This window comes from Xenia sp. Carnegie-2017, unplaced genomic scaffold, assembly GCF_021976095.1.
Source record: "Xenia sp. Carnegie-2017 unplaced genomic scaffold, XeniaSp_v1 HiC_scaffold_24, whole genome shotgun sequence".
In the NCBI taxonomy this organism is placed as follows: Eukaryota; Metazoa; Cnidaria; class Anthozoa; order Malacalcyonacea; family Xeniidae; genus Xenia; species Xenia sp. Carnegie-2017.
Window position 1 is genome coordinate 13,341,930 of NW_025813487.1, and position 16,792 is coordinate 13,358,721.

General features: G+C 32.8%; 2 protein-coding genes and 2 long non-coding RNA genes across 4 annotated transcripts in view; all 4 read left to right on the forward strand.

Annotated features, from left to right (window-relative positions):
• LOC124451774 (receptor-type tyrosine-protein phosphatase delta-like) overlaps positions 1–16,792 on the forward strand; it is a 102,007-nt gene that overhangs the window by 80,674 nt on the left and 4,541 nt on the right. The window lies entirely within an intron of this gene.
• LOC124451805 lies at positions 2,186–9,547 on the forward strand. The gene is made up of 2 exons (XR_006950681.1): positions 2,186–2,258; positions 9,022–9,547. It is a non-coding gene; the product is annotated as an uncharacterized LOC124451805 (long non-coding RNA).
• Positions 5,125–8,255, forward strand: LOC124451803. Its single transcript, XR_006950679.1, has 2 exons — positions 5,125–6,481; positions 7,942–8,255. It is a non-coding gene; the product is annotated as an uncharacterized LOC124451803 (long non-coding RNA).
• On the forward strand, positions 10,054–15,314 carry LOC124451782. Its single transcript, XM_047002390.1, has 4 exons — positions 10,054–10,338; positions 11,850–12,114; positions 12,599–12,886; positions 14,882–15,314. Exons 2-4 carry the CDS (start codon positions 11,880–11,882, stop codon positions 15,235–15,237), a joined length of 879 nt encoding a protein of 292 aa, XP_046858346.1. The 5' UTR covers positions 10,054–10,338; positions 11,850–11,879; the 3' UTR covers positions 15,238–15,314.

A 16,792-nucleotide genomic window follows, 5' to 3' on the forward strand; every position in this document is an offset into this window, starting at 1 on the left:
CTTAATGTTCTCATCACTCTTTTATTTCATTTTCTTCGTACCCTCTAAATTCCAACTTTTTATCATTAAATTTTGATCTTATTTCAAGGTATGCACATGCTGGTAATGGTCTTCTTTCTTCTCCTAAGGAATCCATAAATCATAGATGTGAATTCTCTGTATGCAACACATCATAAAAACCTGAATATAAAGCCAAATCGTTACTAATGTGTCATAACACTAAAATATACTTAAATACTGGGAAATAACATAATGGTTTTAATTCGGCGGTTTAAAGTCTGAGTGAAGATCTCTACAAAAATTTTGCAACAAACACGAAAATATTTTTTTAATCCAGTTACGGAGCACGTCACTCAGGTACCTATATTGCTATATCAAATCTTGTCGACCAAGTCAAAACTGTCCAAGCGATTAATGCGTTCCAATGCATCAAGCAGATCCAGAATAGACGCCGCAGTTCGTTGAAACAGCGGTACACATGTCTTTATTACTCTCTTGAAGCCCCAACTGCACCAGCAACTAGCGTTATTTTCATTAATGGACTATGCAGCCTCTTCAAAATAGACCATATAAAATTTTGCTGTTATTGACTTCATGTTTGAAAAGGTATTGTGATATTTACCAACACTTTGACACATTTATGATTAGGTCGAGTGAATTTTCGATAAATTGATTTATCAAAGTTATTGTCATGCTTGATGACTATCATGATATTGTTTTGCCTGTATGTACATTTAGCTTTATAGAACCCGGATGATTCTTTTTATTTCCGGAAAACGTAGCTCAAACATAAATTTACCGAATTAATACGATATAGTAAATTACAAAAGCTAGACTAAATCACTGTTATTTATGCATTGATCCACTAAACAATGAAATTGCATGCTTTGCTTGCGCTGTGTGTCCGCAGCATTTGTGTCATCCGGTGACTGTTATTCAATATTGAGTATCTATCATAAAACTTTAGTTACTTTGTTGTTTATGTTTAGTTCATTTTGTTGATCAATATTTTAAAATATTGTGGTGCATTTTGTTATTGTATTTACAACGATATTATCAAATATCGTGATAATTTCCTAAAAAATAATCATGAGCTGATTTTTTGATAATCTCCTAATCCTATTTATGATCATCATATGTTGTATGGAAGTTGATGAAATTCTACTTTAAAATTCGTGTTGTATTCGAACTTTGCTCTCAGTAACGTATCATACCATCTTATTTGGTTGTGGTTTGTAAATCATCTGTATGGTTTATTTTTTTAGGAATCCGTTGTTTTAATACAGTTAGTAAAGATTATTTTCATAGAAAGACAAATTTGCAGGCTGTCTATGCTAATGAGTGCTCGGTTGTTTTTGTGGCTGCTCGGTTGTTTTCGTTACAGGGCTGGACACAGGGAAGAATATTCCCAAATGCTTCGAAAATCTGGTCTGTAAGGACGTGTGGCTTAACTCACATACGATGCATTTCAGCTGCATTCCGTTTACCGCAAACGTTCACTAACCTCACGTGAGCATATTTCATCAAATCTTTGTTCTCGAAAATCTTTTTCAAACCTTTGAAATTTTTTAACAAATCTTTAAGACCTTTAAATCATTTTACAAACTTTTGTTTTCCCTTTGAAAACATTAAAATATAATTGATAAAAATGGTACAACTTTTATAAATACAGCATAAAAATATAAAAATTTTAACTAAAATCTATGTTGAAAATATCCATGGTAGATTTCAAATTACTAGCTTGGAAAGGAAAAAGAAAGAAAGAAAAAAAAAGAAAAGGGAAAGTCATATGCAAAGACAACTTTTCCAATAACATTTTCAATTACCTTTGAAAATGTTTGTTTTACTTTAATCTACGAGATAGTTACTCATCAAAAACGATTTTTCTTCCAGTGTATTTGACCAAATAGCACGTCGCCTCCTCGACAATACCTTTAACCCAAAACCTCCCGTCAGGACTGGTCGCAAAAAATCCATCTACTTCTGTCTTTTTTTCACAGGTATGTACTCTTCAAATACACACAAAAATAAATTACCTTAGTGATGCCGTTTTTCTGCATGTACTAATTAAATTTGCTTTCCACCTTTCTTAACGTATATTTTCTTTCTTCCACTTTAAAGAAATAGTTTTCAAACCTGAGAGGTTGGATGTTACGTATTCATTAAAGTGTTGTAGCTGTACGTATTGTATGTGGGTCAGACCACACGTCATTTACACATCGGATTTTCGGAGCATATGAGAATATCTCCATTTGAAGGTAATTAAACGTCACGCATTGCGTTATCGAGCATTTTTGCTAGTATAAACACATCTGGAGATACCCCCAACATGGACGACTTTGAAAGAATTTCCTCTTCTCATGATTCTCCCTTAATGAGAGCCTCATAATCAATAGCCTCATAATCAATAGCCACAAGCTTTCCCTTATAGACAGTGTAGTAAAAATACAGAAGAGCAAGTCCATTGAATTGCTTGCGCCACCTATATCTAATTGCGCATATGATTACTATATTGGCATCTAGTAAAATGCTTTTTTTGAGTAATAGGATGCTGAGCTGGCTAACGGCAGCCTGTTATCTAATTATATGTACAATAGCAAGTTTCTCAGCAAAGTGGACCTTTGGTATGTTTCTTTTACTATGACTTAACATCTGTCCAAGGCAGTTCTATTCAACTCTTTTAATTTCACTGTATTTCTCTTCCTAACTTTGTAATTTATGTAATCTATTTGACACCGTCTCCTTTTGTATTCTAACACCTTATGTAAAAATGATTATTTCTTATAACATGATAATAACCATGCAATGCTACCCGACCTTCCGATTTGTTAAATAAAGCCCTATAATGCCGCGGAAGTTGAGTTTTATTTTACGTTTTTCTACGTGTTTTCTGTGCACCTGTTCACTTCAGAATGGAGTCACTTCAAAAGTTAATTAACATAATTTACAAACCATAGAAATTACCAGCCGAAAGAATGAACTAAAAGTTTGTCTTACACCAAATTAAAAGTGATGTCATAATAATGGACATAACAAGGTTATACAGTTTTAACTTTGATAGCAGACAATACAGAACATTATGACTTTTGCGACCATTTTATTTTTAATTCTTTAAAAGACAATGCTGAGCTCTATTGCTTATTGCTTCAATTACCAAAACCGTTAAGGCGAAGCATTATTTTTCTCTCCATTTCTGGTTGTTTTTGTGCGGCTGTCTTGTTGTATCCATGGTCTCAATAAACACTTGTAGACAGTAAATGAACATTAGGTAATATGTCGTAAATTTTTGTTGTTTTGACGAAAATTGGTATATTTTTGACAGAAATTATTGCTCATGACTACATGCCAGCACAAACTGGTTTTTTTTTGTATGTGTTTGTGTTATTTTAATTGTTTTTAGTTAATGACACAATTTTTCAGTGCAAATTTTTCAATTACTTCAAGAATTTATTTCACAAGTCAAGTGTACAATTTTTTATGCATCTCTCCTCTAGACGTTTACACCCAAAAAAAGCCTTACGAATTTGTATAAGCCTTAGGCCTATATATACCAAAGTGTTTGACGATGAATTTTAAAGTATCTGGAATTTTAAATTGAACAACTCTGGTAATTTTATCATCAAGATAACTATTTTCTTGGGCGTAAGGCATGGGAGGGCACAGGGGAAATGAGCCCTCCCCCAAAGCTTAACCATTCGGGCGTTTAGGCTTAACACCATTTTTGTTGTGGCAATTAATAAAAGGCTTAACAACGTTAATTGAATCAAGTTATTGATATATTGATATGTTATCAAGTCATTGATATATAGAAATGACATTACAGGATATAACATTAGTGTATATAGGAGACAGTATAGGACCCAAAACTGATCACTGTGGGACACCATTTGTAATTGTAATTTTTTCAGATTCTGTGCCGTTATACTTAACCAGCTGCTTTCTATTACATAAATAATTTTCAAACCATTTTTTAGCTGTTCCTCGAATGGAATAATTCTCTAATTTTCTCATCCGAGTCCTGTGATTAGTCATGTCAAAAGCTTGTGACAAATCAAGGAAAATACCTAAAGAGAAATTTCCTTGATCAATTGCTCTGGTGACTTTATCAACAAAAGCAGCTATAGCATGTTCTGTTGATATGTTTTTTCTAAAACCATACTGGTGTTTTGATATTATTTTGTTTTTGTTTATGAATTTTGTCAGTAATCACGGTTTGGCAGAGGTTTTATCTCTACTGGAAGGTTTAAAAACAACTGCTGAAGTCAAAGGACCTGTCATTGTTGTATGCAGGTCATGTATACATCAATTGTACCTTCACTTAACAACTCTATAGTCCCAAAAATATTAATCAAAGCTCTCCTATCTTCATGCACGGTTGAGAAAAAGGCGGGAACTATACAACAAACTTTATTCCTTATGTTTCGAAAGTCAATTTTTATTTAAACTGACGTGTTGTTAATTCGATCTAAATGATTATGACGGAAATTTTCTCTTTTTAATGTCGTATGGTTTTGATCGATGTGGCACATTTTCCATCTCTTGGATTGCGTTAACATTATCCATGTCGTTGATCTATTTTAATGCATTAAACTGCAGTCAGTTCTCCGGATCAGTGGTAAGTAATCTCCTTTATAGAAAAAGAACATGCGTAAACTTTTCACCATAGTTTGGCATAACTTGCTGTCTAAAAGCCAGCAAGCTTACTAAAATGTTCAAATTTCCAAATTCCTTTTACTGTAAAACTGGTGACTGAGATTTGTTTTAAGATTTACATCTTTTTATTTAATTGTGGCCGCTTCTGCAAGAAAACTTTTAATATTTTTTTAGCATTTTAAATATATCTTGCTGCTAAAAATATATAACACCAGTTATGACATTTGTCAACATATGTAGGATCATGTGACGTTATATATCGTCAGACTCATAAATTAGCTTTAGCTATATCATGCTGACTCATTGTTATTATACAGTTACATTCTAATTTTAGTTACATTACGTCATATATTGTAAGTAGCAGTTATGCCATATTTATAAAAAGGACGTTACCTTATACTCTATAAATAGCTTCCAGACAATATATAAGAAGAGGACAGCTAGAAAGAGAAAGATGATTATTGAAGAACATTGTGTAATACGAAAGATGCGAAACGGCATTGATATTTGGCCAATTGTTGTTGGGCGTATGGTCGTAAGGATTTTTGGACGGAGAAGAGTTGAAGATTTTGTCTGAGAAGCAAGGGCTGCTTATTGTTGTCGTAGGCAGATAAGTTTATACTATCCTGTTATTCTATTTCTTATTCTTGGATTGCAAGTTACGTCCTAGTCGCCATGTTGGATGATTTTAACAAAGATTTCCCTTATTTACAATGCAAATTTAATCCAACATGGGGGTATTCCATAGTTCTCATACTCCCAGGGGGGTGGTTGCAACCCTCCAAAAGCTCTCTTTGATTTAATAATAATATGAAAATAGTTAAAGTCTTTCTATTCTGAAATCTTTCTTGTTAATGTGAACGTAACAGATCAGTTCAAACACTAAGACATATTAATTTTATATTGTTTGTATTTCATTCTTTTTATGATACGTTAACTCTTGCTTTAAGAGATATTAGTGATTAAATGTGTTGCAAGTCGAGGCGAAAAGTTCGGCGCAATCCGACGGACTTTTAATACATCTCCCGAGGCTTAAGAACATTTAATCATTAATATCCCTGAAAGCATGCGTTTACTTTTTAATAACATGGTTTCAGAAGGAATAATCAATGCACGAAACTCTTCAGTTTGACAATAATGAATTCAATTTTGAGCTCACTTAGAGGCTGATTACATGAGCTCGGGTAGCCGGGATTCAGCGAAGCAATAAGTGATTTTGCCAAATTCAAACGATTCAATACTTATCATCAGATAAATCTTCTCGAGCAATTTCACAATATTATGGTTTGATAACTAAAAATAACATTTAAAATTACAGTAACCAATTTGGCCTAATTTGACAATTACAACAGGAATGACTTGTTGTGCTATATAAACAGTTGTAATTTTTACGCTTGACGTTTCGACTCCTTTCAATGCGTCGAAATCATTTCACGCCTCACTGAATCCCGGTTACCCGGGATCATGTAAACAGCCTTTTACTTTAATATTGACAACCATCGATGGTGTTTGAAGCGCACATTGTTCATGGTCAGTTGTGGAATAAACAAATTCATCTAGCTATTGAATTGTGAATTCTGTTTTTAAATTGGTTTAGTGAAGCTATGTATTATTTGCTCTGCAAATACATATACTGTACTTTGATTATGGTTGAAGTTATTGATGGTGGATCACTGGTTTCCCCAAGTTGGCATGTAACAAGAAATTTTCTGACTCGAGGAAAAGACGATTTCTGTTACCTTTCAACGACATAAATTGTGAGGCAATAAGCTTATAATAACGCAAGTTTGGTGATTTTCAGCGTTCAAACAAGAGGACTTTCGATTTGGTAAGCTTGCCCTCGAAGTATTGTGGTTTCAAAGGCTAAAGACATCAACTATTAAACGTTTTCATAGAGCAAAATTGAGAATGATTAAGCCGTGGGTAAAATGAAGATGCAAGCTGAAGCAATTTTTACATGACGAAATCAAAATTTGAAAATAATAAAAGGTGCATGACCTGCATGTTTACGTCACGTCCGCCATGTTCATGGCCAAATACAAAAAATATTTTATCAAAGCCATTGTTTGCACAGGCCAATAAGGCGGGTCAATTTTTTTTCATAAATCCGTGGAAATTGGCTGCAATCCAGGAATAGGCGTATTGTTTTATTGTTGATAAGGGATATTTAGTCTAAACGTCCCTATTGAACGTACTGATGAGGAATATTTAGTCTGAGCGTCCCTATTGAATATTATGATAAAAAATACGTCAGTAAACGTCCCTGTGATAGCAAGAGGCCACCATGTTATTACATAGTAAATGCTGTTAATGACTTAATGTTGACAATGACCATATACAGACTCTCAGATCTATACCAATTCAAACCGGTGGTTCATTACAGGCAATTTTACAAATAAATGGAAACAAATTTCTTAAAGCAAATAACAAGAGTTTTGAAAACAAGAAGTAAACAGAAGTGAATACCAACTTTTCCAAAACAGCAGGGACAAAAAGTAAAGAAAGCTTTGTCTCAGCTTAAATAATGCTTCATAATAAACATTTTCTTAACTTTGCTTGCTCGCTCTCCAGCCTGCGCGGTCTGTACATAAAGTAATATCTAATCCAATATTTCTCATTAAAGAATTCGCGATTGCTTAGTAAGGGCCTTGTAATACAAAAAACTTTAATACGGTTTTTCAAAATTTATCTGTTTCTACATGCTTTTCCTTCCACCTGTTCACATAAGAACGTAGACTTAAGAACAACACTTTACAGCAAATTAACATAGCTAAGTTACGAAGAAAATTGTGAAAGTTGCCTAAATTAAAATGATTCTTGCTCGTTGTAGTATATTTTGATAATATCCCACAAAGTAGCTGTCCAATACATCAACTGGAAGTCTGCAATATACCAAATTAAAATTAATATCGAAATGTTAAATTGTTGTTCTTAATTCTTTACCGCTGAACCAACATTCTTCAATCATATGTCATTAATCTTGCATGCATTATTTTTTTGCCATTTTGTCATTGTATTTGTGCAGCTGTCTTAGTGTGTCACTGGTTTGAACAGACACTTGTAAGCAATAAAAAAAAGCTGGTTTCATGCTGTAAATTTTACTGTATAGTTTGGTTCGACACAAATTGATGTATTTGGGGTTACAATTTTTTACCAATGACTGTTAGCAAAAATTAAGTTTACTGTTTCCAAAGTTGATATTTAAGGACTTAAAATAGGCTATGGGAACAATATCATTTTTTGTCATTAGCACTTGAAGTCATTAACCTGTTTTCCGTGTTTACCCAGTTTAGATGCATTAATTTTGCTTCGGCGCTTTGTCTAAACAGAGGTAAAATATCAAAGACTTATCTTCTATAACATTGCTTCGTCAACCAATGTATGTATCTTAATTTTTCTCTGTTTCCAAATTTTTTAACACATTTAAAGTATTATTGTTGATTCGTAAAGGTTATGATTTGAGGCAAAACAAAATTCAATAAAATGTTAAATATTAGTGGCAGTCGGCATAAGTGCATGTTTATATATTCTCAACACACGCTACTCCACACTGGACGAAACAGCTTTGGCCAGCACTTACAAATAAAACTTTACGAAAACCACAACTCTATTGTTTACCATACTTGTACGAATCTTCATTTTCTCTGTTTGTGTAAGGTGTATTTCTGCAGTTGCCTTATTAAGTGCGTTTTTCAAACAAAGACGTGAAGACAATAAAAGAACAAAAGGTAAGATGTAATAAATTTCGTTGGCTACAGTTGATGGTAAAACGAATGTTTGTTTATCCTCGTTGCTTCGTTAGCATTTAATATACAGCAAATTTTTTGTTTGACCGAGTTTTGCAGTTTACATGATGCCGGCTTGCCCTCGAAGTATTTTGGTTTAAAAGGTTGAAGACATCAACTATTAAACTTTTTCATCGAGAAGAATTGAGAATGATTAAGCCGTGGATAAAATGAAGATGCAAACTGAAGCAATTTTTACATGACGAAATCAAAATTTGAAAATAATAAAAGGTGCATGGGCTGCATGTTTACGTCACGGTCGCCATGTTCATGGTCAAATACAAAAAAATTATTTTATCAAAGCCATTGTTTGCACAGGCCGATAAGGCGGGTCAATTTTTTTCATAATTCCGTGAAAATTGGTTGCACTCCAGGAATAGGGTATTGTTTTATTATTGATGAGGATATTTAATCTAAAGTCCCTATTGAATATTATGATGAGAAAATACGTCAGTAAACGTCCCTGTGATAGCAAGAGGCCACCATGTTATTACATAGTAAATGCTGTTAATGACTTAATGTTGACAATGACCATATACAGACTCTCAGATCTATACCAATTCAAACCGGTGGTTCATTACAGGTAATTTTACAAATAAATGGAAACAAATTTCTTAAAACAAATAACAAGAGTTTTGAAAACAAGAAGTAAACAGAAGTGAATGCCAACTTTTCCAAAACATTAAGGACAAAAAATAAAGAAAGCTTCGTTTCACTTTAAATAATCCTTTATAATAAACCTTTTATTAACTTCGTTTATTCGCTCTTTGAGCCTGCGAGGTCTGCACATAAAGAATTAAATGATCCGACATTTCTCTTTAAAGACTTCCCAATTAGTAAAGGCCTTATAATACAACTAATTTTAATGTGGTATTTCGAAATGTATGTGTTTCTACAAGTTTTCTGTCCACCTCTTCACATCAAAACGTAGACTTATGGACAGCACTTAAGAGCTAATTAACAAAGATATATTACGAAAAAAATTATAAAAATTGCCTAAATTAAAATCATCCTATCTAGTTTTAATTTAGTTTGATATAATATTTTACAAAGTGGCCGTCCAATGCATAAACTAAAAGTTTGTCATATACCAAATTAAAATTGATATCGAATTGATGTTGTTTTTGATTCTTTATGCTGAATTAAATCGCTTGAACATTATTCAATAATTAAGTCATTATTCCTTGAAGCGTTGTTTTTCTTGTCATTTCTCACTTTATTTGCGCCGCTGTCGTATTGTTTCCATCGTTTAAACAAACACCTGTAGGCAATGAATGTACAGGTGATATTACGTAGTAAATTTTACTGTATAGTTCAGTCCGGCACAATTTGTTGTATTTAGGGGCTAAAATTTTGCTAATGGCTATCAGCAAAATTGAATTTACTGTTGGAATTTACTGTTGGTAGTGAAAAACCTAAAATACGTTATGGGAACAATATAATTTTTCGTCATTGAGCACTTAAAGTCAATAACCTGTTTTTCCGTGTTTGCCCACATTAGATGTATTATTTGTGCTTCGTTGCTTCGTAGCTATAAACAGAGATAATTCTCTAAAATGTCAAAAACTTTATCTTCTATAACATTGCTTCGTCAACCAACCACAGCATCCAAATTTCCAAACATTTAAAGTATTATTGTTGATTTGTAAAGGATAGGATTTGACGCAAAACAAATTCCATAAAATGTTGAATAACTGGGGCAGATGGCATGAGTGTTTTTATATACTCAATAAGGCACAGCACACTCGAGGAAACAGCCTTGGCCAGCAGTTCTAAGTAAAACGTTGCGAAAGCCACAACTCGTCTGACTTGTATGTATCTTAATTTTTCCCTGTTTGTTTAAGGTGTAATTCTTCAGTCGCCTCATTGTGTCCGTTTTTCAAATAGTAAAAGAACAAAGGTAAGATGTGATGTAGTTGATAGTAAAATGGAACTTTCTTTATCTTCGATGCCCTGTTAACATTTAATACTGCAAAATTTTTCTTTGACTTAGTTTGGCAAATAAGTGTTAATACATACACTGCACAACTTCCGCCCCCCCCAATGATTAGATTCTTATAGTAAATGGAGAGATTTTTTCATTTACCACAATACCTCCATGCTTCATGTACGATTGGGGACAGGTTTCACATTAATATTTTGATTCGTATATTTATATATTGTCACATTTTTCTCTTAAATCTCTCAACTACGTCAAAAACAAACCCTATTCCACTGTTCTGTAAATATATTCGTTCTTCAGCGGAGCCTGCGAAAAATTAAAAAGAAATCCGCTTGAGATTTTCAATTCTTATGGAGTATTCATTGTCAGTTAGTACTCCACGAATAACTGCAAACAAAGGAGTAACGACAAGCTTGGAAAAATTTAAAAAGTTGCAAAATATTTCCAAGATTTTCTGTGATATTTCTGTAAATTTTTATAAAATAATTTGAGCAATCTCAAGATAACGCTGAAACCCAAAGCTACTTAGCAGCTCTTAATATCGACGTTCGCTTATTTCGTGAGCTCTTCCTCCTCAATAGAAAAAAAGCTCCGCAGTGCATGTAATGTAAATATCTAACATCCTTTCAACATTATTTTTTGGTCATTATCTTTTGAAATTTATAATTTATTTAGTTAATTTTTCAACTGTAACTTTTTGAATTTGTCAACTGAGCAATTTAGCAGTTTTATACCTGCTAATGTGTTGAATTCGATGAATTAAAAATTCGAATGAAAAACCAATACGGGTATAAGTATAAAGACAATATAGAGGCTGCGTTAGAAGAAATTGTAAAGTACTTTATGATTTCATAGGTTTTTTACATGTATCATGACATAACAGGAAATTGCAATGAAATAGTTAATGGGAAGCTCTGCATGCACAATTGTTATTTTTACATTCAGATAAAGAATTTTAACATCGTCGTGGGTTTTTAATCTATTGTACCTAAAATAAATGATTTGCTTTCACTTTAATTTGATCTCGCTTTCTTCGCTTCCTTAGCGCTATCCACAAAAAAGCATTTTTTCATCGTTCAATAAATCTCTTGAAACACAAAAAGTTGAAATTTGTATTGAACCGAGTAAGAATAATAAAGCATAAATTTAAAGATAACCAAGTTTCGTTATTTCAAAAAAATTATAACCACGTACGTATATAATAGCTACAGTGGCTACCATTAAGAAAGCCATCATGCAGCCATATGAGACTAACTCGATCTATTTCTATTTCTGAACAGTTTTTCTCGCTACACAATTTTGCTGAACTGAATTTTTTAGATAATGCTCATATATTGCTCAAAAATACGTTTTGATCGTAATCTGCTTGCATCACAGATGTAATTGTGACGTAGTCATTGCTCATCTAAATATAAATTTAAAGTCCTCTGTGATAACGTACCTACATCCAATAATCAATTATAATTTAGAGCTTTACTGTATTTCCTTGGATCTATGCAATGATGAGTTTAATGATATGGTGTTTATTGTGGCTGTTATTTGGTCATGGATTCACAATGAAAATGGGTTGGAATGAAGAGCTTGAGTTTTGTGAGGAAGAATGGAAGAAATTTGTGGCCGACAAAATTGAAATCGATTCGAAATGCTACAATACTCGTACACGTTGTTGTGTTGAGGAGAAGAAATATCTTTTGGAGCGATTTAAAATGTTTAGTGAAATATGTCCACTTGAAGGTAAAATAAACAATAGTTCAGTTTACAGTAAGTACAGAACATCAACTGGAAATGTACTTGGCAAAAAATCACAACACTTATATTAATGAGGTACTGTTTAATTTAAATAACAGTAATTGAAACCGTGTTCTTAGAAAGTGCAATAAAGTAAGGTACCTAAAGTAAATGGTTTCAACCCGTAAGGTACATGTTAAATTACTCAACTGATTTGGATACACTAGCTTCACAGCATTGACGCAGCATAATATCTCGTTCATTGTTCCTCTGTCTAGTTACAAAAACAAAGTAATGTGACAGTAGAGTCAAAAATAGTAATATATGCAGTTATATGATAAAGTCTGTATAGTTATTGCCTATTTGGGTTTAAGGAAGACATTCGATTCAATGTGAATAGTTTGTAACATTTTGTGGCCAAATGAGTGTCACTTTCTACTTGTTCTTTTTCTCTGGACAACCAGTTAAGGATAACTTAATTTTTTTTTAGGGACATGTGGATGCAGTCCGATTATTTTGAACGTTGCTCCTGGGCCATTCTACGGATATCGTTATTATCCTTATTATCCTTATTATAGTGATATTCCATCCGCAAAATGGAAAGAACCAGAAAACTTCACGTGTTCACATAAGTACATAAATGAAAAAGTAGAAAAGACATATCTTACAAGTTCTGATAGCTTTGAAATCGGACAACACAAAATCCCTTACAAGTATGTTTTATACGGTGGAAAAAGTCACACTTGTTATGTTGTCATCAACGTGAACCTAAAACGAGGTACATGCAAGGGCAGTTCATTTTAGTTTCTCCTGTGTCAGTTTAATTTATAGTGCACCAATGTGATTATAGTGCTTCATGTTCAACTTTGCTCAAATCCATACGGCACTTTGACCTATATTCAATTCATCATGTACGTATACTCTTATGTAAAATTGTTTTGCAGTTGCAAACCTAATAGAATACACCCTGGAACAGCCAAACATGTTTAATTCGTCATACATATATTATAATGTAAACCTGTAAAAGAGTAAAAGCTCAATTCATGAGCGAGTCTTGGCTATTTTCGCGTTTATTGATTTTATTCATTAACGATCATGTTGGAAGATTTTGGTTGTCTGTTAAGGGGTGTGAGGGTTAGGGTTAAGGTGTTCATATATTGATCTGTGCTAGTTAAGCTTTATTATTGTAAAACAACGGTGATGCAATGTCAATTGTCATTGCCTAAGAGCTATCAGATAATTGTAATAAATTATCACCTTCAAAACATTGAAAATTATCTGTAGATGACGTAATTTTCTTTATGAGACAACTGTAAATACAACAAATATATTGGTGGAATCTTCGTCGAGACTTTCAAGTGTTTATTTCTTCTCAAATGATCGAGAATAAAGACGAAAAAAACACCGAAGGGTTAAACTGTCTGTCCAGTTAGTTTTCATCGCGTATTTATAGGAAAAAGACGAAAACAAACAGCAAAATTTTTTTAATCAGACTGCAGTTATTGCTATCCCCCTCAGCTTTGCTTCGGTAGATATCCAATTGACCTCGGTCTGAATATTGTTTAATATCATGCTCAAGTTTATCCAAAAATTGTTAAATATTTTTCAAAGGAGAATGTTTACATTTCACTTCAGTAGAAACAAATTTTGTTGTTTTATTAACCCTCTGTACAATATCTCTGTACATATTTGTATGCCTCTCTCCTCTGCATGTATAAACTTGTATAAACTAGTAAAAAGCCTCACGATTTTGTATAAGCCCTGGGCATGATATTTATCTAAAGTGTTTGGAATTTTAAATTGTGCAAATCTGGTATTTTTATTATCAAGAGCACTATTTCACAGCACAACTTAAATGAACTCCACCAAAAAAAGTGTACAGTTTACAGAGTTCACAATTCAGTTTTACATTGAATTACGTATTCCTTGTCTTCATGTTTGCACAATTCTGATCTAAATCATCAACTGTTCCTGGGGCACAAATTTGTATTCAGTGTTCAGATAAACTTCTTTTTCATCAAAAATGAAAGACATGGGAGTTTATGCAGTTTAAGATTCACAGATGAATTGGCAAAGTTGAAAAACCAGCTTTCAGCCAATAGTCTTAAAAAATTTCCAAAGAAACAAATTCCATAAGTGGCCCGATAGATCACTAAAATTGCGTGAACAAACCATAACTCTCCCTTTTCCATCGTAACAGACCGTGCGCCGTAAAATTTGTATTGATGAATATTTTACACTTTTCAAATTGCTTGTAAAAATTTTCAGTCTCCATGCCATTGAACTAAAATACATGGAACGCTAGCTTAAGCAAATAATTGAAGCCATATCTTACGCCACACACGCGAGATTTTACCCCAGACACGCGCGTTTAGTGTTTCGAAATTCTCTCGCGGAGTAATAATTGATTGACTACACACTCGTGTCTGGGGTAAAGTCTTGCGTGTCTGGGTGAAATCACGGCTTTAAAAAATTATTAGGGTTTTGTATTACAGGTAGCGTTCCATGTATTTTAGTTCATTGCTCCATGCTGGATGCCTTAAATTGTTGCATACGCCATTATTTTTAAAATGACTCTAGACAGCAATTGGCTTATTTAATTCTTAAGAAAGTTTGAATTTCAAGATGTCTTTTTTTTGGAGTGTTTTTTCCTATATTGATAGAATTCAGTATGCTAAATTATTTTTGATAAAGTCCTATTTTTTATATACATACAGTTTATAGAGTGTGATGTTTTCAATCATTTTTATTATATATCATTGTCCTTTTTCAGATACGAATGGATTTTTCATCAAACATGTTCAGTCAGGATTGTGTGTTTATGATTATTCAGGACGTTCATTAAAGTTTTCATGGGATTGTTTTGACATGAGAGCTCAATTTAAATTTTTACAATCTGGCTCAATCTTGAAGCTGGATTCAAAAAGTTGTATTTCATGGACGGGAGTCATCAGCGAACTGTTGCTCTCAAATTGGTATGAAGGATGCGGAGCCATTTATGCAATAACCCAAACATATTGGGGTGGTCTATTCTTTTCACGAGATAAAAAATGTATAGCAGAACATACCGTATTGAAACTTGTCAGTTGTAAAAATGAAGAAAATCAGCGATTCAATTTTGGCAAGTGAGAATATTCATCCAGTTAGCGTAGATATACTTAAACTCTAATTAAAAGCCACTGCAAGGCCACAGATATAGGAATGGCGCCAGTTAAATCACTGCCATCACACACTACATTTTTATCAAATCAACTTTTATTTTGCAGGAATTCACAAATAAGCTTGTATAGATTTTAATTTACTTATTTTTTGTGTGTCTTTAATAGGATCAGTGACATGTGCTGGACAAAATATAACAAACGTTGGATGTCCTAATGATCAATATATGGTGATAAAAGTTGCAGAATATCGTGGATTGAGAAACGGAAGCATTTGTGGCTCAAGTTTTGATTACAATTGTAGTGTCGATGTAACCTGTGACCTTAAAAATTACTGTGATGGTGAAAGGGAATGTAATGTAACTGTTGATGATAATCACTTTCCTTCAAATATTTGTCCTGGCTTGAATAAATATCTTTACTTTGAATATCAATGTAACTACACAAGTATGCCATACAGAAAAATTTGCAATCGTAAGTATTATATTGGCAAATTATATTTTGTTTATGATATAAGCACTTCGGGACAAGTTTTGACCTTAATACACAATGGTATGGTGTTTATTTTTATACTATGTACGTTATCAATTTAGAAAAATTAAAACAAATTTGAAGTTTTGTCGGGTGTCTTCACCAGGCGTGGTTTGTTTATGCAGTTTTATCTCGTATGGTTTAATTTAGTGTCTTTATATAATGTGACATTTAAACTTGTGTCCTCAATAGTTTGCTTAAGTTTAAAGGTTTGGACAATTTTGTCTTTTTAGTTTGTCAATGCAAATATTGTTCCTAGAAACATCATTTATTCCAGTCAATTTGATTTATCAAATCTATTTTTTTAAAGTCTCTTTGCAATTCTATGTAGGCCAAAAGTGACATTTACAATTGCATTTGTATTCATACTTTCATGAATTCACACAACAGAATTTTCATATTTACTGCATATATATACAAAAATAAATTCATAACAATTCATATGAATTGGAAGCTAAACGTAGCGCTCACCTGTAAAAAAACGGTATTTGTTCTGGTTTCATTAATGATTCACATAATCACTTAGACACATTTTGTTGTGATTCGTGTTTACAACACAAAAGTAAAGTTCTCAGTTCAAATTATTTGCCTGTAGTTCATTGTCAACTTAAAAATTAAAATGAAAACTGTGCTTACAAACTTTAAGTGTAAATGTATAAGATTCTGTGTCCATCAGAATGTGGAAAAGATTTCTGGTTAAGTGCTTTCAGACTATAATTTTTTTAAAGTTATTGTCACCTGTGTTAATCTGATATTCAAACTCCGTGTATATGTTTTATTCATGAACAGGATTTGTCATATTCATGTTCATAAAACCACTTCTAAAAACACAGATTTCACTTTACGATATGCGCCATAATCATAATTAAAGGAAAAAATAATTTTGATTGTGTAGTTATAGATGTACGCCTGTCTAAGTCGAATCTTCCGAACGAAGGTGTCGTGAACGTTATTACCAAGCTTAGAAACTTCACCATTTGCAACAAAGGTCTTTT